Genomic DNA, 23514 nt, shown 5'->3' with positions numbered 1-23514 from the left:
GACTTGTACTCTGTCTTTGTATTCCACCTTCTTCTAATTCAGGAAATGGATGTGATCCTCAGCATACCTTGGAAATAAGTTAACCTCTCTTATCTCTGCCAGCTGCTCAGCAGTGGTTTCAGCAGAGTCACTGAGTCCAACCAGTGCAAGATCTTGGCTCTGCAGGAAGCCAGCATTTGCAGCCATGATGGCAGGTGTCTGTCTTGCTCTCAACGTGTGGGCAACTCAGCTGTGCTTGGATTTGCCATCTCTAGGACTGCTGTGTGTGTTGGATCACAGACTGCTAGAGAAGAGCTCTTGCTGCTGCCTGTTGTACAAGGAGGCTCTAGGATCTTCTGTGCTGGTTGCATAGACACAAAAAGGGGAACCAAAGTTCCCCTGAGTTCTAATTTGGAGCAAGAGCCCTCTAATCTGGCTTGCCCTCCAGTTCCTCCAGGACAAGCGTGTAGCAGTTAGCATGTGGCACAGAATGGCTTGTCAGTGTAAGCATGGACCTGTAGTGCATGAACTTGCTTGCTCTGCTTTGTTCTTGAGTAATCAATTTCATTTCTTGTGCCTAAGACTGGGCAATAACTTTCAGCAGAGTGGTTGGAAACACCAAATGACCATTTCAATGCTCAAAAATATTTACAGAAGAACTGAACATCATCAGTGTATGCCATAAAAATAGGTATAGCTATTAGTAGGGCTTTCATGTTTGTTTTCTTTTCTCTGTTTGGGGTAGCTAACATATGCCAAGTTTCTACCAAGAAGATTCATATTGCAGTCTCATATAAAGTTCTCAAGTCTCCTTTTTCCTAGATATGAATGCCCACTTTCATAGCTAGTGTGGTGCTGTTCTGCATATGTCCAAATGTGCAAGCTAGATGAGCAATTCATTTGCTTTGGTAGTCATAAGCTGATGCCATTGATTAAAGTAAGGCCATTAGCACACAGAATCACAGATACAAAGCTTGAGTTCTGGAAGATGACAGCATTCATGTTAGCAAAGCACTGCTTTCCTGGAAGAGGATAAACTTACTGTTTCTCCATCCATAGTAGCAATCTTGTGGAGAGAGAAGGCCATGTCCTCTGCTGAGCTTCATTCTCTTTGTTGAAAGATTCTTGTCTGAGTATTGTCCAGAATGCCTCTTAGATGGAAATTAAGAGATGCAGTTAAATCTTGTTGGTTTTCTGCAGTAAAAAGGGAAGCTGAATTGCAGCATGTGAGTCTGAATAGGTTTGGAGTTTCATAAACCCTTTGAGGGTAAAGTTCTGCATGACTAGCTGTTGCTTCAATTACAAGTCATATGGACCTCAGGTAAGATGTGGAATTGGATAAAAGAAATAAAATTGTTTTACACAATCCAGGTTGTAATTCTGTGTAAATCTGTGTATTCTGTGTAAATGAGTTTTCAACCTACAATGAAACTCGGCATGGAGGTCACAGTCTGCATCCGCTTCCCTTCAAAACCTCTGCAGAGTTTCTAGTACAATTTTGTTTCTCTGTTTGACCTGCCTCTGCTAGACAGTTGAACATTACTGGTCTTCTCACTGCTCACCTGGGACATTTTGCTACAGTTAATGTCAGTAAATGATAGAGTGAACCTAGAAAGAACTTGGTTATTTAAAGAAGTGGGGCTGCAGGAAATGAAGAGATGTGGATAGTATTAGAGGAAAAAATGAGACTGCTGAATATTGGATTGCCATAGATCTGTACAGCAATGAGTAAATTAAAAGGTGTTTTGATGATTCTAGTTGTTCCCTCATGACTGTAGTATGTCCCTCAAGTTCCTTTTTGCAGCTCTAACCCGAGATTATGTTAGGAGTTACATCCTCTCTGAAGAACTGTTATGTACCTTTGCTGTCATTACTTAAATAGGTTCTTCTTTCTGTCCTGAAAGTGGCAGCATTATGAGTGGGGATGGAATTGCACAGAACCAGAGAGGTTTTGCAAGGCTTTTGGAGATCTGTCAGGATGAGAGGTGCTATGTAAAAATGTTTTGGTATTAATAATAAATCTGATTGCATTATAAGATTAAAGAAAAATTGACAGACCTGAACCATTCAGTTTAAAACTAAAACCTGATTAGTTTCCGTTTGAAGAGAATAGATTTTGTGACAGAAAATTGCAAATATCTGGCAGATGTGATTAGAAAAGATATAAAATAAAAGTTTATCATTCTGTAATGCAACCTCCCAGCATCTGTACTCTTAAAAATACAGCAAGTGAAATGTCACCTGCTTATTTACAAAATATCTCAAGTCTGTTTCCCAAAATACATGCTGTGAATTCATTTTTCAAACTGGGTGATGTTGGCAAATATTAAACAATTTCTATCTGAGCACATGCTCTGAATTTGTAAGAGTTTGGCAGCTTCTGCTAACACTGTGATAAGTTTACTGACTCATGTAAGATGCTGTAACACTTTGGTAAGAAAATCACAGTTGGAAGCATTTGTTCTGGAACGTTATGGATCAAAGCCAGATGTGTATTTTGGCAAAATAAATGTCCCTCTTTTTTCTCTCTCTTCTTTTCCACAATAGGATATACTAAACTATATTTTAATAATTTCCCAAATAATCATATTTTTTATTGCTAGCTAGGTGCAGCACGGAACTAGCATGTTTCCTTGTTTGCAAATTGTTCCAGCAACAGTCACCATAAAAGATATATAGTAATCTGAACATACTGTAGGGTTTCTGCCTGTATATGCTTTTTAATATGACAGTAGATAGTATATTGGCTCTGTTTGTGCCTTGTTCTTTCAGTTGTGATGATGTTACTCTTCTGAAATGAATTGTGCTAGGTGGACACAAAACATATGTATTACTTGCTTGTTATGGAAGTGGAAAGTGAAAAACCATGGGCTACATGAGTAGAATGAGGTAGCCTGAGAAGAGTGTCCAGGCCCTGTAGCAGGTCTTGCTCAGCAGCCTAGTCAGTGTTGATTCCTGCTACTTAGCTACCAGTACCTTGAGCAGTGCAGGCAAAGGGCTTACAAGGCTGGGTACAGCACCAGGTGGGTCCTTCCTGGTTCTGTACATCTGCTCTGCTGGGTCCACAGAGTCTGAAGAAATGCAGAAAGGGGGCAGAAAGACTGGGGCTCAGCACTGTCAGTTTTCATGCAGCATGCCTAAAGCTAATAAACCTAGCTAGACTTGAGCCAAGTTTTTACGAACCTGAGGGATGTATCTGCATTGCACTCCTGGTTTCAGGGAAGCAGAGCAGTAATACCCATGTTGGCTTTTTGAGGGCTTGGCTTAGATCCAGGTGGGCTTATTACCTCTAGCTGTATACCACTGTGCTGTTGTCAGAGCCAAAGTTTTAACTCTACAGGATCCAAACTGGCTTTGTGTCTACGGTTTGAATTGTTTCCTGCTTTAATGAACCAACTATAGATAATCAGATGGTACCATAATTATGTAGGAATAGATTAAGTCAAATGAGTTTTAGTGGTGGCCATAAGTGCCAGAATCCGAAGTCAGTTAATGGTTCACATCAGTACAACATGGCAATAGAATTGCAGATTGTCCTATTATTTCTCAGCCTGAAGTAGGAATATTCACTTCTAGATACCAGAGAGGTCTTAATTGCCTGTAAGCTGTTTACTTCCTCCTCTTTCTGTCTCATGGCATGTTCCCATCCCTGTTCCATCAAAGCACCATCCCTTAATACAGTCAGTAATGTGACTAATCTCATGGCTGGTATGATTTATTTTGTCTCATGCATTCTACAGGAGGATGGAGGGTGCGGTGAATACTTTGGAGCTTTTTCCTGTTTTACTTCCATTTCTGGTTACAGCTGGTTTCTCTTGGTGAAGGCAAATGAAAGATAGAGATTTTTAATTTTAGCAGTTAATGTGGCACGATGAGAGTGGAGCAGCAGATCAAAAGGGTTAGTGCTGAGGCTCCTTACACCTCCGTTATATGCATCTCGGGAGGGTATATGTATACATATGTAGGGGGTTACTTTGGGTTATTTTTCCAAGACCAGAGGTTGTATTTTTGGCTTTTTTTGGTGACACTGCCAGTAAGACTTGGAATTAGAGCTGTGAGGAGGATTTTGCCTCCCCCCTGCTTTGATTTTCAGTATTACTGTAGCTGTATTTCATATACTTATTTGTGAAACTTCAGCAGAAAGGTATCTCTTTATCCTTTACTTCAGCATAAAAACCTTATTGGTCTCCTCTCTAAAAAAATTTTGTTTTGAAGACGTTTCTTTTGGGGAATGTACCAATTTTGATGCCACTGTTTGTCAGCTTAGTTGTTCTTTCCTGGAGAACAAATGATAGGCTGTGGGGTTACTAGTAGAAGTGATGAGCTGAGATTAATTGAACAGATATATATTGTCCGCACATAGGATCTTGGAGGATAGGGCAGGTTCAGAGGCGAGTGCTTTAAGGAGGAGTAAATGAAGGGTTTGTTCAGAGGAGCTTTGAAGTGATGACGCTTTGAAGAGACAATGGTTGGAGTGATGTATTGTGGGCCACAATTTATTTATGGTTTGCTTGAGTCTGAGCCAAACATGGTAATGGCAGAAACAGAGTATGTCAGGAAGCGGATCAAGAGACAGGTCACAGTGGGAAGCAAGCAATTTTGACCTAGCATTTACTAGGCATGTCAGACAAGTGTAACATCTCTGTGAAGGCATTTGGGTTAAGGATGTTTGTCCTCATGCTGTTAGAGATTTTTGTGTGTCTGCTTAAAACTGAAGTAAATGTGTGCACAGAATTGCAGTGAGTTCTGTCAGTCTGCCCAAAGCTGCAAGTGGAGAGCAGAAACACCTTGCTGTGTGAGGATGAATACCAGGGCACACAGTGCTGTGGTAGGGATCTCCACCTATTTGTGTAGTCCCTGAGCACCTGTAGATAGGAAAAAGGGAAATTTAAGTAACCTTCTCATGTTGGGTGGATTAGTTTGTACACTTCTATCTTATTGCTATTTTTGTCAAATCTCTCTCCCTACTGATCATAAAGTTCTTGCTTTGTCTGGTTTCCCTGGAAGTTTATTCTACTCTTGGATTGCCTGCAGACCAGTCTCTTTTAAGTTTGACACTGATAACTGCTTTGATCTTTCCCAGATGCCGTGGGGTTGGGACTACTCTGGATCATCCAACTTAACTGAACTGAAAATTTTGCTGGAAGAGTCCATCATGATCCGACGTCTGAAATCGGATGTGCTTTCCCAGCTTCCAGCAAAGCAACGCAAAATGGTTGTGGTGGCTCCTGAAGGCATTAGTGCAAAGACCAAAGCTGTCTTGGCAGCTGAAGCAAAGAAGATGGCCAAAGGATATGAAAGTGTAAGTCAGAAACTATTTTTGTGATGAGCCATTGGTATTTCAGATACCTTTATTTAAAAACATCAGTGGAAAAACAGTACCCTGAGTTCCAAGGAAGGTCAGAGCCACACCTCATGCGAAGGTGCAGTGGAAGGCTGTTGAAGGCACAGTTTTAAATGAATGTACAACACGATCAAAACAGCTCAGCTTTTTTTCCTTTTGATTTAAGTAGTTTACTTTGTCTCTTTGTGTGAAATACTGTGTCTTCTCTCTTTTTTTCCTCTCTCATTAGTCCTAATTGTCTTCCGTACCTCCTGCTTCTGTACTTACTCTTCTGTCTTGCCTTGTAATCCCATCCACCCTACAAACACAGCCTTGTTGAAGCTGCATTGTGAACGCAGCAGTAGCAAAAAATGTGAAGAGTGTATTTTTGCTTTTTTTTGTTTTTTTTTCTTGTACGGATGGCAAATGCATGTTCCAGGCTCCTAGGTTGCTAATACAGTTCTGTAAGAACTTAGGAGTTTTTTCCTTGCCATTTTAGTTGGGAAACGCTTTCTCAACTAAAACTACATTTGTAATATGCTTGTCATCCGACTTGTAGGAGTTGAGTAGGAGGTGGGAAGGGAGGTGTCAGAAATAGGAGTGTGTGAGTATCTGCCATGCCCAGTGGCGAGTAGGAGATTTCACCCTCCAGTCCCCTTTTGTTGTGCATTTTTAGGCTGATTTTTTCCTAGCAAAGTGTTTATTGGCAGCAGCAGACATCCCAGATATGTAAGGAAGAAGGAGAAAAGGCATTTCTGAGACTCATATTTATTTATCTTTCTCTCTGCAGAAACAACAGGAGAAGGAAGCTCTTCTCCTCTTCTACAACAGAACGGCAGAAGCTAAAATCCACTCAGTTGTGTAAGCTGCATGTCATTGCTTCGTTCTTGCGTAGTAAAATGTGTTTTTCCACTGAGAACAGGAAAACGGTGTAGGGACATGAAGCATAGCCTCAAGCCAGCTTAGAAAAAATTGATTTTAATTACAATGCACTAAACATTTTCTCCTCTCAGAGTTCCTAGGCTGAACAAGTCTTCTGATTTCATTCCAGATATGGATCTAAACTGTCTTTTGAGCCATCTAAAATTACTTGGTGTTTGGGACTTGGATCAAGTTCCCTGGTCCAGACCCTATTTCAGTTTAGGGAGGGAGGGAAGTAATGAAACTAAAAGCATCAACAGAATTTGACAAAACAAACGCTGCAGTCCTGCTGCAGCAGGAACCCTGAGCCAAAAAGCTTATGAGATGGACTGAGCTTTAGTTGTAGCGTGCTTTAAGGATGTTACAGCCCCTACTGAAGTTCTTGGCTCTTCCACAGAGCTCACATGGGACCTCAGTAGCAAAAGTTTTCTATCATAAGTGTGCTTTTAAGTCTGTCTTTCCTAGGAATAATTTCCTTCTGTGACTTTCCGTGCCCTTGCATCCTTAGCCTTTCTGCTGGGACTGCAAAGGAGTTGCTTTAGGTCATATAGCATGACTTTTTAATAAGTAGTATGCTAATAACATGAAAACAGTTTACTTTTCTGCAGTGCTGTGAATATAAGGACCCGCTGATGTGCACTGCGTGATTTCAGTCTCAGACCTTGCTGCAGAATTTGCCTGTTTGGCACAGAACTGCACTTCAGAGTCCCAGCGCTCATTTCTGTAGAAGAGTTTCTTCCTTTTATGTTAGTGAACAGTTAGAAGACTTTCTTCATTTTATTTCGGTTGCAAGTGTGAACTGAATATAAAATCATGAAGTGCTGTTTACTTGACTCTCTGGTAGGAACTAGTCCATCTTTTTCTGGGGTTTAGTAGCATTTAAAATACCACTGCCAACTAATGGTACTGTCCTATGATCATCAGCACCTCCCATGTCTTGCCCTCGATGACAGTCTTCCATTGCTTCCATTTGTTAAATGGAATATGGGAATGAGATGTAAAATAATTGTAATATGTTGGCATCTGCTTGTTATACTGAATGTTTGCTTTGATACTTGTTTTAAAATCCAGCAATCCCACTTCTCTCCCAGATTTCTGCGTTAAATGACATTGTCACATAATTGGGGTCTGAACTTCACGAACCCTGGGAACTGTCTGCAAAGCACTGATACGTCTTAATACAGCGCTGGAAATCCTGCTTGGTGTTTTCTGACAGTTGCTGCTGACCTAAGCTGTGTTGTATTTAGCAAAGAACTTGGTATTCCTGATCTTTGCAACAACTTTCTTATTCCAAAGAAAAGATGACATTTGTATCATCTGTTCTGATGGCTATTGCTATAGTTAGTTACAAATTTTAGGCTTATAGGTGTTTTTCAGGCTCCAGTTGACCTGATTGTAACAGAAGTTACTACACAGGAATGGATTCTGTAGCTCTGCAATTAGTCCATGGCAAAAGCCAGATGTTTTCATTTAATTAACACAGTTTATCTGCATTTAAAAGGACTCTTGTTACCTTTCATTGGTCATTAGCCTATATGGATAATTCCTAGAAATAGCTGATGTATTTAGACTGTTAAGCTGTAGTAAATTGTCAATGTGAACCCTTGCAAGAAAAGCTACTTTTAGGATACTCTGATTCATGCGTTGAGACCTTTTCTTCCAAAATAAAAACAATCCTGAGTAAACATAGGAAGGATAATTGTATACAGATTATCTTAGTGTATTGTGATTGTGCAAAAGTTAGAAATACAGAAGGGCAAATGAGATTGTCAAGTAAGTATAGATGACTTCCAGTTGATTGGTCTGGGATGTCATGTTTCAAGTAGGATGTAATAAATTGATTCTCAGTGATACTCAACTATAAATGTAGGCAGCTGTCCAGCTGTGGTGAAGAAAAATGAGTGGATTTTCCTGCAATGTCTTTTTTAATCTCTAGGAGACTTGACTTGCTACTTGCATTTTACTGCAACTTTTTTATGCTAGCCTGTTTCCTAGTTTCTGTATATAGATGAGCAATATCTTTAAAATTTGTTGTGAGCAAAGCCTCTATTCTCTCAGCACATAATTTTATAGAGTTTGGGGTTTTTCTCTGTTTTCATGTAGAGAATACATCCTGGAGTTACTGGAAAGTGGGAATGATAAATTCCTGGTGTTTGCTCATCACAAGATAATGCTGGATGCAATAGTTGGAGAGCTGGAGAAGAAAGTAAGTAATTGACTGAGTCATCTTAACTTTATCATTATTCCAGCTTCAAAGCTGTTTAAGAGCTCCCCAGAGTTACGGCTGGTCAGATAGTTTATGAAAGTTAGTGGCAGAGATAATTTCTACTTGCTGTGCTTCTGAATGTGCCCTTCACTGAGGGAGCTGAGCTGTCAGGGTGAATGCCTCACAGGATGCACTTTGTATTAGCTGAATGGCTTTTGTTGTATTTAATGTTCTTTAATCTCCATTGTCTGCCCTGGAGCTTGTGTAATTTTTGGAGGAGTGTTACCCTGTGTGGCTATCTCCGCTTTGTCCTCCAACCTTTCCTCAGAGAGGGAGAATGTAACAACCCAAGTCCAGCTATGGCTGCCTGCCTTTATGTCTGTGGTGCTCTTACATTTTTGAACTGGAATACTGTAGCGAGACTTGATAGACCTGCCAGTCATCTCTCTGACTTCACAAGTGTTTGTCTAATTATTCATGTGAGACTTCTGTGGATGCCCCTAAGGAGTTCTGGGTCATGCTGGGGCAGTGTGAAGGATGGTTTAAGTTAATATTCCAAACTATAAACCACAGTGGCAGTGGTGACTTTGCTGCTTCTGTGGCAGCAACCTCCAGTAGAGCAAGGAGGTTGGACACTGAAGAGTTATGGCCCTGCATCACCCAAGCTTGTCATGCCTCTCCTGAGCCTACCACAGAGCAACTGAGATGTGTAGGATCCCATCTCCTCCCATCACAAACAGGGGAAGATTTAGAGAGGTTGGGGAGGTTGTAGCAGCTGTAACATCAGCACACAGACAGTGTTTAGCTTTGTATTAAGCCAGTTGCCTTTCCACTGTACTTGAGTTGCCAGCTTGTTGCTGTCACTTGAGTTGCAGGAAGTTGCTCAGGACTGGTGGGAGAACAATGGATATAAGAGCAAGTCATGCATTGTAAACAAAGGTGAGGTACATTATATGCTGAGCTACAGTGCCTCTGCCTTAAAGATGAGGAAAGGTCTTAAAAATACAACTGTTGCCTTTTTACTTTCCTGGTTCTGCCATGGAGAAGGGAAACAGAATCCACTAAAACATGGAAGGAGGATATGGAAAAGGGGATACAAGGCCTCTAGAAAGTATATTCTTCTGCCTTTTCACAGCATGTTGAATACATTCGCATTGATGGCTCCACACCTTCAGCCGAGCGGCAGTTTCTGTGCCAGAAGTTCCAGTTCTCAGAGAAGCAGGTTGTGGCCGTCCTGTCCCTTACTGCCGCAAACATGGGCCTGACGTTGTCTGCTGCGGACCTGGTGGTGTTTGCAGAGCTCTTCTGGAACCCCGGGGTATGCGTCCTGGAGGGACAAGGGTTGGATGCTCCCTGGAGAGCAGAAACATTGGTGCTTAGGAGGAGACGTAATGGGCAGGGGACTTTATCTAGGGTTTTTCTCTTTCTTTCTCTGATGGCTACTTGTCTGTGCACCCCCAGGTGCCTGGGCTTGAACCAGTGAGGCTGATTGCACAGCTTGCTGGCTGGAGAAGACAGTGTGAAAGGGAAACATGCTCTTGTTTCTTAATTTGACAGAGCTCTCAACCGCTTGCCCAGCCAAGACCTGAAAGAGTCCATCATCAATGCTGACCCTTTACTTATGAAAATGCTCATTGCCTTTTGGGAATGTCATGCACCAGATTACTTCTTGGCTTAATCTGTGTTTGAGCATGCAGTTGTTAACAGGATCCAGATGAAAAATAGTTGCTAAGCACAAGAAATGAGATCTCCCTGCTCTCTGGTGCTTACGCTGTTTCTTAGATGTTGCAGTTCTCACCTTATTTTCTTTGTCATGTTTTTACATAAAGGTTTTGATCCAAGCAGAAGATCGGGCACATCGAATTGGACAGACCAGCTCTGTTAATATTCACTACCTGGTGGCTAAAGGCACAGCAGATGACTATTTATGGTAGGAAGTGGGAAAGATACTTTGGTTCTCCTGCCACCTGTTTTCACTGTTTGTCACATATGTGATGTAAGGTGCTTAATGTTAGTACTGATTTCCACAGCCTGTGAGAGGAGGAGCAACAACTGCCAATCAGGGCTGCTGTGAGCTGGTGACATGGCCTGGCCACAGTGGACATAACTAAGTAGATGACAAGCAGGAGGAATAAAAGTAGTTATCTGACAAAGAAAGGGCTGTTGAGGGAAATTCTGGGAGAGTTGATGCATCTAAAAACTTCACAGCCTCTGTGTAAGAAGAAGGAATTGTCTTAGATACAGCCCAGAACATTTGTGTGCTGGGGTACTGTAAAGTGCTGAGTACTTTCAAGCAAATTCAACAGACACTAGAAATGGTTCCCTGTATTGTGGATCAGGTCTGAGGAGCAATCTGGCTGCTGAGTGCTTGGGCAGGGAGCTGTGGAGGACTGCACTGTTGCTTTCCTCTTGCTTTTCAGTGAGCCCTTTGGATAAATTAAAAAAGTTCTACTGACCCACCTCTGGAGAGTTGTGGTCTGAGCCTTTTTGGCTGCAGTGAGAGCTATGGGTGGACACTGGTCCTTAGGGCTGGGGAATCTGACATCCTGGGGAAGGGGAGGATCTAAGGAATCCTTAGGGCTGCAAGGGAACTGACCTGCAAATGATGAAAAAACATTATCCACCAGCTGGTTCATTTAAAGTTCAAAATTGCATCTTTATTACCTTGTTTAAAGGAATGAATGAACTAAGTGAACTTGTGCAGTTCCCAGAATATCATGATGGCAAATAATTATAACCCTACAATGCAGGGATCTGGAAACTGATGCATCATCCACATTTCATGGAAAGTTAATGACAGTAATTCTGCCTTTATTTGTGAAATGCTGTCCATGCAGTCATTAATGCTTAATGGGAAGGAAATATGGCTCTTCAAAGAAGGACAGTGGCATCCTTTTTAAAGGCGAGAAAAAGAACAAGACGACAAGGCTATTTGGTAAATGCATTAATTGTGCTGTGGCCTTTGCTTCTTGCAAAGTATCCAGTCTGCAGGTGTGGTTGGGACCTCTCGGCCTCTTGAGCCAGTGATAGATTCTTCTTCCTGCCATGCATCGGGATATACCCTAGAAATGCCGATGTGTCTGTTGATGGGCATTACCATTGCTTACCTTGGAGACTGAAAACACAGGCTATTGGGACTCCCTTTAGCTACATCTTCTTGTTCTGACTTCATACCATTGGTGTTGCCTCAGTCAACTAGTTTCCCTGTTGGATATGTGTGTTCTCCAAATATTTATAGCCTGAAATCCTCTTCTTGTTACTTATTTAAATTGGATTATGTGGTGGGTTGACCCTGGCTGGACGCCAGGTGCCCACCAAAGCCGCTCTTATCACTCCCCCTCCTCAACTGGACAGGGAGAGAAAATAGAACAAAAGGCTCGTGGGTTGAGATAAGGACAGGGAGAGATCACTCAGCAGTTACCATCACAGGCAAAACAGACTCAACTTGGGGAAATTAGTTTAATTTATTACTAGTCAAATCTGATAGGATAATGAGAAGTAAAACCAAATATTAAAACACATTCCCCCAGCCCCTCCCTTTTCCCTGGGCTTAACGTTACTCCCAATTTTCTCTATCTCCTCCCCCTGAGTGGCACACAGGGACAGGGAATGGTGGTTGTGGTCAGTTCATAGAATCATTGAATGGTTTGGGTTGGAAGGGACTTTAAAGATCATCTAGTTCCAACCCCCCTGCCTTGTGCAGGGATGCCTTCCACTAGACCAGGTTGGTCAAAGCCCCATCCAACCTGGTCTTGAACACTTCCAGGGATGGGGCATCCGCAACCTCTCTGGGTAACCTCTTCCAGTGCCTCACCACACTCACAGTGAAGAACTTCCTTACATCTAATCTAAGTCTACCCTCTTTCATTTTAAAGCCATTACCCCTCATCCTTTCACTACGTGCGCTTGTGAAAAGTCCCTCTCCAGCTTTCTTGTAGGACCCCCTTTAGGTACTGGAAGGATGCTATAAGGTCTCCCCAGAGCCTTCTCTTGTCCAAGCTGAACAACCCCAACTTGCTCAGCCTCTTTTCACAGGAGGGGTGCTCCAGCCCTCTGATCATCTTTGTGGCCCTCCTCTGGACTTGGTCCAATAGGTCTATGTCCTCCTTATGTTGGGGGCCCCAGAGCTGAACGCAGTGCTCCAGGTGGGGTCTCACGAGAGTGGAGTAGTTCATCACATGTTGTTTCTGCTGCTCCTTCCTCCTCAGGGGGAGGACTCCTCACACTCTTCCCCTGCTCCAGCATGGGGTCCCTCCCACAGGAGACAATTCTCCACAAACTTCTCCAACATGAGTCCTTCCCATGGGCTACAGTTCTTCATGAACTGCTGCAGTGTGGGTCCCTTCCATGGGTTCACAAGTCCTGCCAGCAAACCTGCTCCAGTGTGGGCTCCTCTCTCCACAGGGCCACAGGTCCTGCCAGGAGCCTGCTCCAGCGTGGGCTTCCCATGGGGTAACAGCCTCCTTCAGGCATCCACCTGCTCCAGCCTGGGGTCTTCCACAGGCTGCAGGTGGATATCTGCTCCACCGTGGACCTCCCTGGGCTGCAGGGGGACAGCCTGCCTCACCATGGTCTTCATCACGGTCTGCAGGGGAATCTCTGCTCTGGCGCCTGGAGCACCTCCTCCCCCTCCTTCTTCACTGACCTTGGTGTCTGCAGAGTTGTTTCTCTCACGTATTCTCCCTTTCCAGCTGCAGTTTCTGTTGCACAGCTGGTTTTTTTTCCCCTTCTTAAATCTGTTACCCCAGAGGCACTACCACTGTCGCTGATGGGCTTGGACTTGGCCAGCAGCAGGTCCGTCTTGGAGCTGGCTGGCATTGGCTCTGACAGACACAGGGGAAGCTTCTAGCAGCTTCTCCCAGAAGCCACCCCTGTAGCCCCCCTGCTACCAAAACCTTGTCACACAGACCCAATACAGATTGATACTTATTTATGTTGGATTGATTGATATCCCAAAGCAGCATACAGTCATCACAAACAAGAGCAGGACAGGTTAAGGGACCTAACGAGCTTTGGTAGAAAAGCCATCTTTATACCCCTGTTATATCTTTTTTTCATCTACACATAGTAAATGACTCAATGTCCTTGCACGGTATTTTCTCCCTTTCAGTACTATCTGTTTATCTCTCCTAGGCCAATGATTCAAGAGAAAATCAAAGTGCTGGGGGAAGCTGGTCTTTCAGAAACCAATTTCTCTAAAACAGCTGAATCCACTAATTACTGCCCTAAGGTAATTGACCTGAAAGAATATCGATGGTCCCTGGGAAAGGCTGAATAGGCTTTGGCTTGTGTACATCTAGATCGGTAGGTGGTTGGCAGGCTGACCTTACGCCTGTTCTGCCTTTAATACCACAGACCAGATTCTCCAACTCCTCCCAGGAGCCATGCTTTGACTTGGACTCTCCACAGAGTTCCCAAACTTGCTGCATGCAAGGAGACATGATAGCCTCTATAGCATATATATGTCTCTGAGATATATGTATGTAAGATATATGTATATATATCATATGATATATGTACACACATGCGCATTGTCTCGGGGGGGTGCCCTCTTATTGTTGCTCACTTTTTTTTTTATATGACAATGTATATGTAGATTCTGTCTGTTCTAATTTCTCAGCCAGATCCAAAGCAGAAGACCATCTATGACCTTTTCCAGAGGACCTTCTCTGAGAGCAGAGGTGACACTGATGAACTTTTGCTTTTGGAGGCAGCTGATGCTTGCTGCGAGTTTGACTCTGGCAGTGCCTTGCAAGATACAGAAGGAGAGACATGTTCAGTGAGTCCCCCCAAAAAGCGGCGTATTGAGGAGTTTTTTTAAAGTGTAATGGTGACAGCAAAAGAGATGGTGGCTAAGAGATTTTTTTTTTTAATCAAAAATGGGAAAACAAAAGCAATCAAGTATTATTTTTTGAGTTTTCAAAAATAAAAGACTTTAAGTTTCCTGTATCTCTAGTGCATTTCATCTCAAAGGATGAGAAGGCGGTCTGACAGTGTGACAGATGGAGCAGCGCACACCTGGCAGTCTGCAGGTTTTGCAGTCCTGGTTTTGCTGATGACTGAATGGCCATGGGCAAGTAGCATGCTGCTTTGTTTCAGCATGTCAGCCTCCACAGTTGTTTTGTTTAAAAAGCAGATAATGGTTGTCTGTCCACAAAGTAGAACTGTTGTGAAAACTAACTTCTCAGCAGCTGCAGAGTGCTTTTAACAATCATTTTTCCAAGAATTTTAGTCTGGATTTATAGGAGTTGGTTCACTGGCAAAATTTGGCCCTTGGCTCATTCACAAACTGGTGCTCTGGTAGTCATTTTGGCAGTGAGGAGAAAAGATCCAGACAGATCTTGAGATTTTGTGGAGGTGTGGGAGAAGAGAAAGAGCCCCAGATTTTTGTCTGTGCAGAGCAGTCAGTACCTTGAAACTAAGTAGTATAACTGTCTGCCAGGAGGTGTGTATTGCCTGTTAGGCACATGTCTGCCTGAGCACACTGATCTCTGGCCTAATCTACTAAATCTTACGACCTGCTCCAGGGCATGTGCTTCTTGTGTCAGTGGAGGGTGAAGCTTGTGCTGACTGCCAGGGATTAAGCCTGGCTGCTCAGGAAGGGGGCGTGTGTGTTTTGTTCAAGGCTCGAGACTGGTTTCCACAGTTGAGTGAGGAGAACGGGACACGTGGACTTTTGCCCTTGTTTTGTAAGAAACCGACTCTGGACCGAGCTGTTTAAATAAAAAGTTGTTTTAAGTCGTGGTTCCCAAACTTTTGGTACTTTTTTTATTTTAGAATTTCATCTCCCATTTGACCTTCAGCTTGAGAAATATGTGATGCAGTGGAAATACCAGCAGGTTTTGTTTTTTTTTTTTTTTTTAATATTTACAGTGGCTGAAAGATAGGTCTTTTTGGGGATGCTTCCTCTTGTGCTTTCTGAAATGCATCAACTTTCAAAAGGGAAACTCCCATGATACTTTGCTTGTAGATGAATCAACAGCTACTTTCATAAGGCATTTAGGCTGGTACCCTAGCACCTGTTATTTGCTCCCATTACAGCTCTGTGCAGGTTACACTGAGAATGCCAAAAGTAGCACTGTTGCTTGATGCAGTGATTAAAATGCCTGTTTTCAATTTGTGATAGTCTCTGTCGTGCTCTCAGCCCTGTGAACTGGGAGACCTGAACTCCCAGCCCCAGTGCTGCCTGAGCAAACCTGCTCTTTGGTTCCTTTCAGGAGCTTGTGACACAGTTGCTTTCCCTTGGGCATGGCCTGATTCCACTTCATGGTGGTGATGCCTCTGCAAAAACTATAGGCCACTGCTGATGTGAGCTTGATATAAAGGCAGGTGGCTGTCTTTATCACAGCTGGTCTCTTCAGGCATGTCTGCATGGTCATCTTTGATTTTTTTTTTTTGTGTATTATTGCCATTGCAGTGTAGCATGATCCCAAATTGTTGTCTTTCAATGCTTCCAGTCTTAGTACTAAAATATACTTGGAAACAGGATGGTTTAAGCAAATGTGACCAGGGAGTACAGGAGAAGATATAATTTCGCAGAGGTACCACTTAGCTATGTTTTACAGCCATAATCTGTAGAGAAGGGTGGGGGAAAAGCAAACTGAAAGCTTACATTTACCTTCTGGAGGCCAGGAGCTAACCTGCTGTGCAGGTGGCACGCTTGGCTGTGTGCAGACGCTGACAAAAAAGACCTCTCTTCCACAGTCGAGGAGGAAAAAGTATGTGCTACAAGATCAACCTGGTAATAACTAGGATATTTTTTCCTGCATCCAAGGGTTTGATTATCCCATTTTCAGCAAGTGTCGTCATGGAAATGCCCTACAGGCTGTGTATGCAATTGTGCTGAGTGGAGACTTGCTTTTCATTCATGACTGCAGAAGGTGCTTTGGTGTGTGTGCAAGTGAAGAGGAGTAGGACCGAGGATTGTGTGACTGGCCAACTGGAGGAAATGCTTTATCTCTGGATTTGAGACTGAGAACTAAACATTTCTCTTGCTCCAGCTGCTGGCCAGGAGATAAATACACACTTTTCGACATTTTTAAAAGTCTCTTTTTCTTGAACACAGGGTATTTAATCTGTTTCTAAGACACGTGATCTTTCTACTTGCAGAGAGGGTTGTTCTGAGTAAGGGGTGAGAAATGTTGCTGTCTGCTTACTGAAAAAAATATGGCAGATATTATTTGTATACCTATATTGTGGTCTCCTATGGGAGTAATTCTCTTCCTCCTTGTAAAGCTACAGCTACTTCAAAACAGTATTTTTCTGAAATCTGCTGAAAGTACCCTTGGAGAATTTTTCTTCTCATAAACTCAATTTATCTTATCCATATATTGATAAATCCCAGCCCTGTTAGAGGAATGCTAGGTGTACTCTTTCTTTGTTTGGACCCATAAAATCTCATCTGGTTTGCTGCAGATTACAAAGGCTCTTCAAGTACACTTGAGGTTCACTTTATCCTTACTAGATGAAAAGGGGAGAAGAATCTTGCAGGAAAGTGCTTTTAGTCATTACATCAAGGGATTGGAAAGACTGTGCAGGCCTTAGCCCAATTACACTATTAGTCTGTCATTAATATGATGAGGAGGTGGCTGGGAAGCTGCCAGCAGGCTCAGACAAGATCTCCAAGGCTTGCTGATGAGAATTTGTACAAGGTAATGCGCAGGGTGCCAGTGAGACCCTCAGGCAGGCTCAGGAACATGCAGTACTCTTGGGGACTCTTACACCTGCCCATTGAAGATGGCATAGCTGTAACTTTTTGGCATTACCTAAAGCCCAGTAAAGGGAAGGACCCATCTTACTGGATCTTGAAGCATCTTACTGTGACCGGATGCCTGCTTGTACACCTGTGTCTGTGCTGTCACCCATGTTACGGAAAGGCATGTTTTCAGGAAGGATGCCAAACCAGGAAAAACAGGGAAAAATACCTGAACAGTAAAACAGAGCAGTTCAAACTACATCTTCAGTGCATGAAGCTGGCCAGCCTGGGACATGCAGAAGAGTTCAAGGTGGTGGACTGCTGAGGCAAGGCTTTTGGAGCTCTGCTGGCTTGTCTGCATCCATCTGTCTTCTCAGTCGCTTGGAAATGTACGTTTATTTTGGCAGTGCTGGGAATGGCTGTCATCTGAGGGGGTCGGGTTTGGTTGTTGGCAGAGCTGTCTGTAATACTGGTAGATGAAGGATATGACCACACACTGTACTGTCACAGCGAACTTAAACTCTGTAGAGACAGACTGGAGAATAGCGGTAGATCCTCTGTCCTGGATGTGTTGGCTGACAATTTTTTTTTTTTTTTTTTTTTTTTTTAAAAACCAAATAGTCACAAAGCAGCCAAAGGAACTTTTTATTTTTTTTTTTTTTTTTTTTTTTTTTTTAATACATAAAGATGTATCCTGTGAGTCATCATTATGATGAGGATCTGAAAAGGGCAAATATATTCCCAGGAGATATCAAATGAGATTTTGACTCAACAGAGGAAGATATAAATATTGTTGCCTAAAGCCCTGCTGAGCCCTCATCTGGAACAGGGCTCTGGCCCACCAGCCCCTGGGAGGACCCGCTCAGACAGAAGGAGAGCTTCCAGGGGTGACTGGGGAACAGGGAGCGTGGCACGACAGAGGGAATTAAAAATATGAGTGTTCAAACCCTCAGAGCAAGAGCCAAGAGGGCATGTGGTGTCTGTCCGTGAGCATCTCCAGAAGTACGGACCCCGGACAGGGAAAGGCTAACGTAGTGGCAGGGTATGCTCTAGTTGTTAATTCCCTATTAATTAAATAGGCTGCAAAGGAAGAGGAGGGCTGTTGTGGGTCGAGGCAGCTGTGGTGGGTATGGGGCTGTCACAGGAGGAAACGCACCTGCACAAAGAACGTGGGGACAGTTTCTCCAGGCGGGCTGGGCAGCCCCAGCTCCCTCCAGGCGGGGGGGGATGAGGTGCAGCCAGCCCCGCGCATTAAATGGCTAACCAGATTAAGTTTCTTAATGGAGGTTAATGGGTTGTCAATGCCATTACAAGCGTTGCAGCTCGGGCGGCATCGGTGCACGTTTTGCTCGCCCAGGCTGGGTCCGAGTGGCGTGGGAGCCCGCCCGGGTCCCAGCCCCACGCTCTGGTGGTGGAGGTGGCTCGGGTGCCCCGGGCGTCTGGGGCATCGTCTGGGTGTCGGGAGTCCACCTTGGTGGCGGCACACGGAGGCTTTTATGGCTGGTTGTTTCAAGGCTGGATGACCCCAAGGAAATCGGGTAGATGACATGGTTGCACCTGGTCAGGTTATCTTGAACCTCTGGGTTTAGGGCTGGTATGTTTTAAGATTAAATCGATGAGGATGAATTCTATATATATAGCCCTTCTGCAGCTCCAACCTGGGTTGCTGTTCCTTTTTTAATTCTGACACCTACCTACTACTTATTCTCTTTAAAAATGAGGTAAGTGAACGTAACTGCTCCAATCTTCTTTCCTGGTGTGACTTCCTTGGATGGAAATCCAGGAATCTGGGCTCTTGTGCTGCATCTCCCATCAGCGCTGCTGAGGCTGACGTACCGCTTGGGTTTCACATTGATACAGGGTGTTTTCTGAGCGATGCGTCTTCCACCATCAAACTGCAACTGCGTTCCGGTTTGTGTGCTTTAGGCTTTAGATAACCCAGTCGTCATGGGATAAATGTACAGAATACAGAGCGCGACCATAGAGCTACGGACCGCCACGCTGCAGACAGACCCACTCCGAGTCCCATCCGCCACACGCTCGGTCGCCTCTCCCCCTCCCTTCCGGCGGCGACGGCTCATACTGCGCCTGCGCAGTGGGGGTTTCCTCTCTCGGTGCCGGTGCCGGGCGGCAAGATGGTGAGTGGGGCTGAAGCGCCGCGGCCCATCCGCCGCCATCCGCCCCGGGGCCGCCGCGCTGGGGCTGCGGGGCACGGCGGGGGGCAGTGCGGAGTCCGCTGCGGGCGGGGCACGGACCAGGAGCGCCTGCGGGCCGGGCCGGGCCGGGGCCCTGTGTGGGCTCTTCCCCCGAGCAGGCCCCGTCCCCGCGCTGGGCTGCGAGAGGGGCTCGCTGCCGCCTGGGTGCCCCGTGGGAGATGGCCCGAGTGAGGGGAGTGCTAGGCTGGGGGTGGTGGTGGGGAGCCGCTGGAAGATCGGATAGGCGTCGCAGGAGGAGGCCGGGCCTGGGCGTACAGCGGACTGCGCGGTAAGGGGGTGGCGGTGCGCGGTGGGCGGCTCTGCCGGCTGCGGCGTTCGATGTGAATGGGGCTGGCCCAGAGGAGGGACGCGGCTTTGCTCATACTTGGCTGCCAGGCTGCGGCCTTCTGCCCCAGGTGCTCCAGCAGAAGCTGGGAGGCTGCGGCAGTGTGAGCCTCTCGCCGTTTCATAACTAATAGTCTGTTTACAATGTCAGGGGGAGGCGTTGGTCGGCTGTGGCGTCGCTTTTGAGTGCTGAGCGCTTTGCTGTCGTGTCAGGAGAGGGGAGCAGCTGAGGAGATGGCGATTTCAGTAAAGTTGAAGCTTATTATGGTTTGCCTCCCAACAGGCTAAGCGCACCAAGAAGGTTGGGATTGTGGGTAAATATGGTACCCGTTATGGTGCGTCCCTTAGGAAAATGGTGAAGAAGATTGAAATTAGCCAGCATGCCAAGTACACCTGCTCCTTCTGTGGCAAGGTGAGAGACCTGCTTCCCTAAAAAAGTCTTCAAAAATAACTTTGTTACTGATGCTAGAAATGCAGTTTGATGCTTCAGTCATTTTTTCTGCTGAAGAGAGAATTCGACTAGTTTTGAGACAGTGATTAGTTTATTGTGAGCTTTAGGCTACTATAGGAATCCTTTATAAAATAAAACAGTGAGTAGGCATTTCACATGCACACTTAGTGGTAGTTAAAACAAACATAAATTATATTTCATTACAAAAAATAGTGAGAAATGTTGCTGTACTATATGTTTTAGGTATCTAATAAAGAGACCTGACAGAATTAAAACAACACGCTTGTTATCCTGATAATTAAGGCATGACTTGGGCTTTTTTTTTTTTTTTCTTCAGTAACTTTATGGCTTACCTGGAGGAAGAATAGAGCTTGCTTTTCCCACTTAAAACTTTTGATCGCAGTTGCTTACTTATATTTGCTTTATAACTCTGGATGGGGAAGAATTTCTGATAAGACGTAATCTTATTTGCTTATGTACCTCATGAAAATTCACTCTCAAATCTGGTTTTTGACAGTTTGAGAGGCCCATCAGCTTGTGCTTTGCCCAGATATTTTTTATTGATATCTGTAAAGTAGTTAGCTTTAAGTGGCTGGAAATTTAAAAAGACTTCCGTCTGTTTCTTACATTCAGTATCTTTCTCATGTGAAGTGAGAATGCTGATAACCTGATTTGCAGAGCTGCCTAAATCCAGTGTAGGTCTAGGCAAACCCATTGTCATCTGTTCAAGGTGATGGAGACTTGCCTGGGTGAAAGGAGTTCGGTACCCACCACTCACTCTTTAGATGCTATCCGAAGGGGGGCTTTAGAGCAATCATGGGATGTCCAGGGAGCACTTATAAAAGCGGTGTTACATTGGTCATCAAACCAGGTGAGAATATCAGGAACTATGACCAATGTAACTTGCTGTTTTTCTCCTTCAAAAAGAGTTGAATTTTTGATGATGTGCTTAGAAATGACCCACTTTATATCTGAATGAAAAAGTGTTTCAGAAGGACTTTCCCTGTTCTGAAGACTCTGAATAAAAACATTCCCTGATCCTTGCCTGTCTTAACTAGGCTTATAGGTAATGCTGTGGTGTGATGCTGAAGTCCTCACCTGAAGTTTGTTGTTTGGCTTTTTCAGCTGATGGAGAGTGCTTTTTTTTTTTTTTTTTTTTTTTTTTTGTTACAGACCAAAATGAAGAGGAAGGCTGTTGGTATCTGGCACTGTGGATCCTGCATGAAGACAGTTGCTGGTGGTGCCTGGACTTACAAGTAAGGAAATTAAGAAGCTCCTATCAGCATTTATTCTCACATAGCTGAGGCATAATACAGCTTTCTATTTATTTTTTTTAATTTAATCTACTAACCATTAAGTAGATCAGTCTCAAGTTAGTGATATGTGGGGTTCTTTTTGTCTGCATTGTTAAAATTTGATTGGAATGGATCAAATTGGATTTGATTGCTATTCTTTCCACTGTCTGTTGTGCAGCTTCTGAGAATATTGCATTTTATCCATCATATTACTGCTGCTGGTTTTGGTGGGTCCCTCCAAAATTTCTTGATCTTTCTGGGCTTTACCAAAGCAGTTGTTTTATTCTTAAAAAATGCAAGCTCTGCATCTTTTCCCAAACTTCAAATAAAGAAATTGAAACATCTGCAAATGCTGAAACAAGTAATTTTATTTAGGTAGTCTCTTCTGTGGCTTGGCTGTAGTAGCATTTCTTATTGGAGATGTGACTACAGTTGTTGCTTGTACGAGATATTATGCTTGGGCCAGTTTTTTGGTGATGTTGGAAGAAAAGGAGCAGAGAGAATGGCTGGTTCATCTGGCCATCTCAGGGTGGAATCATATGCATGGATGACACCTGACAGATGTCCCTCTGACCTGTTCTAAAAAGAACTTCAACAGCTTCTAGTAAATTATGCCTCTGACCTGGGGATTATTTTTTCCTCCTTGATTCTGTTGACTGTATAAAAATCTTAATTATGTAAGGGAACTCTTACCTCTTCTTTCAAAGTCTAAGCAGTGGTTTTTTTGTGGTTACTACCCCATCCTTTTCAGTTCAGAGACACAAATACCACAGGCAAACCCAGGTTTACTCCAAAATAAAGTATTTCCATGGTTTGCTTTTGTTTTAAAAGGATTGAATCATTATAATTGTTATTGTGATGGTGCCCTTGCTTACTCCCCTTCTTTGCTCTCCTCCCCCCACCCCTTCTGGTAGAAGACACTGTTGCCCCACACGTAAGAGTTGCTAGGAATCTGAGCCCACGTGCTTGTGCATGTAGTTGATGCGTGACTGGATAATTTGGGTTGAGATGTAGCTTGTGAAGTTGTGTGTGCTTCTGTAGACAAAGGCCTCCGCTTTGTTGTCATGAAAATCAAAGTGGAATTAGTCCCCTGTTGACAATGCAATCAGACTATGACTATTTGAAATGATTAGTAGTTTCTCAAAAAAAAATAATACTGGCATGGGTTGTTCTACTGCCATGTGCAAATGACTCTGCTGCTTCTTCCAGTACCACCTCTGCAGTGACAGTCAAATCTGCGATCAGAAGACTGAAGGAATTGAAAGACCAGTAGAAGCTACTTCCTGTTCTCCTTGTGAAACCTCCTTTTTTTTCCACTGTCAAGATCTGTCCTTTTAACAATAAAAAGGTGATAATGGAGTGGAATCATGTTTGTCTTTTTGCAAAAAGTCCTGCTTGTCTTGCTGTCTCTGGTGGGTCGACCCTGGCTGGATGCCAGCTGCTCACCAAAGCCGCTCTTATCACTCCCCCTCCTCAGCTGGACAAGGGAGAGAAAATAGAACAAAAGGCTCGTGGGTCAAGATAAGGACAGGGAGAGATCACTCAGCAGTTACTGTTGCGGGCAAAACAGACCTGACTTGGGGAAAATTAACTTTATTACCAATTGACCAGAGTAAGGTAATGAGAAATAAAACCAAATCTTAAAACACCTTCCCCCCACCCCTCTATTCTTCCTGGGCACAACTTCACTCCCGATTTTCTCTACCTCCTTGCCCTCAGCGGTGCAGTGGTGTGGGGAGCTGGGGTTGTGGTCAGTTCACACATTGTCTCGGCTGCTCCTTCCTCCTCACGGGGGGGACTCCTCACACTCTTCCCCTGCTCCAGCGTGTGGTCCTTCCCACAGGAGACAGTTTTCCACGAACTTCTCCAACATGGGTCCTTCCCACAGGCTGCGGTTCTTCACAAACTGCTCCAGCGTGGGTCCCTTCCACGGGGTGCAGTCCTTCAGGCACAGACTGCTTCAGTGTGGGACCTCTGCGGGGTCACAAGTCCTACCAGCAAACCTGCTCTGGCATGGGCTCCTCTCCATGGGTCCACAGGTCCTGCCAGGAGCCTGCTCCAGCGCGGGCTTCCCATGGGGTCACAGCCTCCTTTGAGCATCCAC

At 44.2% G+C, this 23514-nt stretch overlaps 2 protein-coding genes across 7 annotated transcripts in view; both read left to right on the top strand.

Annotated features, from left to right (window-relative positions):
* The window catches only part of SMARCAL1 (SWI/SNF related, matrix associated, actin dependent regulator of chromatin, subfamily a like 1), a 46259-nt gene extending 26183 nt beyond the window's left edge, over nt 1-20076 (top strand). Inside the window, exons 11-19 of one of the 6 annotated variants that reach the window (XM_041124242.1) lie at nt 5063-5281; nt 6093-6163; nt 8327-8429; nt 9565-9747; nt 10259-10359; nt 13563-13659; nt 14050-14208; nt 19051-19262; nt 19948-20076. In XM_041124242.1, the coding sequence (XP_040980176.1) occupies nt 5063-5281; nt 6093-6163; nt 8327-8429; nt 9565-9747; nt 10259-10359; nt 13563-13659; nt 14050-14208; nt 19051-19080 (963 nt within the window). In that variant the 3' untranslated portion in view covers nt 19081-19262; nt 19948-20076. The other 5 variants (XM_041124243.1, XM_041124241.1, XM_041124240.1 and 2 more) reach the window with 5 other exon arrangements.
* On the top strand, nt 19073-22769 carry RPL37A (ribosomal protein L37a). Its single transcript, XM_030017701.2, has 4 exons — nt 19073-19262; nt 19948-20076; nt 21289-21371; nt 22620-22769. The coding sequence occupies exons 1-4, from the start codon at nt 19260-19262 to the stop codon at nt 22681-22683; spliced, it is 279 nt and encodes a 92-aa protein (XP_029873561.1). The 5' UTR covers nt 19073-19259; the 3' UTR covers nt 22684-22769.
* The last annotated feature ends 745 nt before the right edge of the window (nt 22770-23514 follow it).

The sequence above is a fragment of the Aquila chrysaetos genome, chromosome 6 (assembly GCF_900496995.4).
Source record: "Aquila chrysaetos chrysaetos chromosome 6, bAquChr1.4, whole genome shotgun sequence".
NCBI classification, from domain to species: domain Eukaryota; kingdom Metazoa; phylum Chordata; class Aves; order Accipitriformes; family Accipitridae; genus Aquila; species Aquila chrysaetos.
Note: the sequence above shows the minus strand (reverse complement) of the source record. Positions and strands in the feature narration are given on the sequence as shown.

What these genes read in the sequence shown, in the direction of transcription:
- RPL37A (XM_030017701.2), top strand. An exon ending in CCTGCTCCTTCTGTGGCAAG is followed by an intron (nt 20,077 to 21,288) that starts GTGAGAGACCTG and finishes TTTTTGTTACAG; the next exon opens with ACCAAAATGAAGAGGAAGGC. An exon ending in GGTGGTGCCTGGACTTACAA is followed by an intron (nt 21,372 to 22,619) that starts GTAAGGAAATTA and finishes TGCTTCTTCCAG; the next exon opens with TACCACCTCTGCAGTGACAG.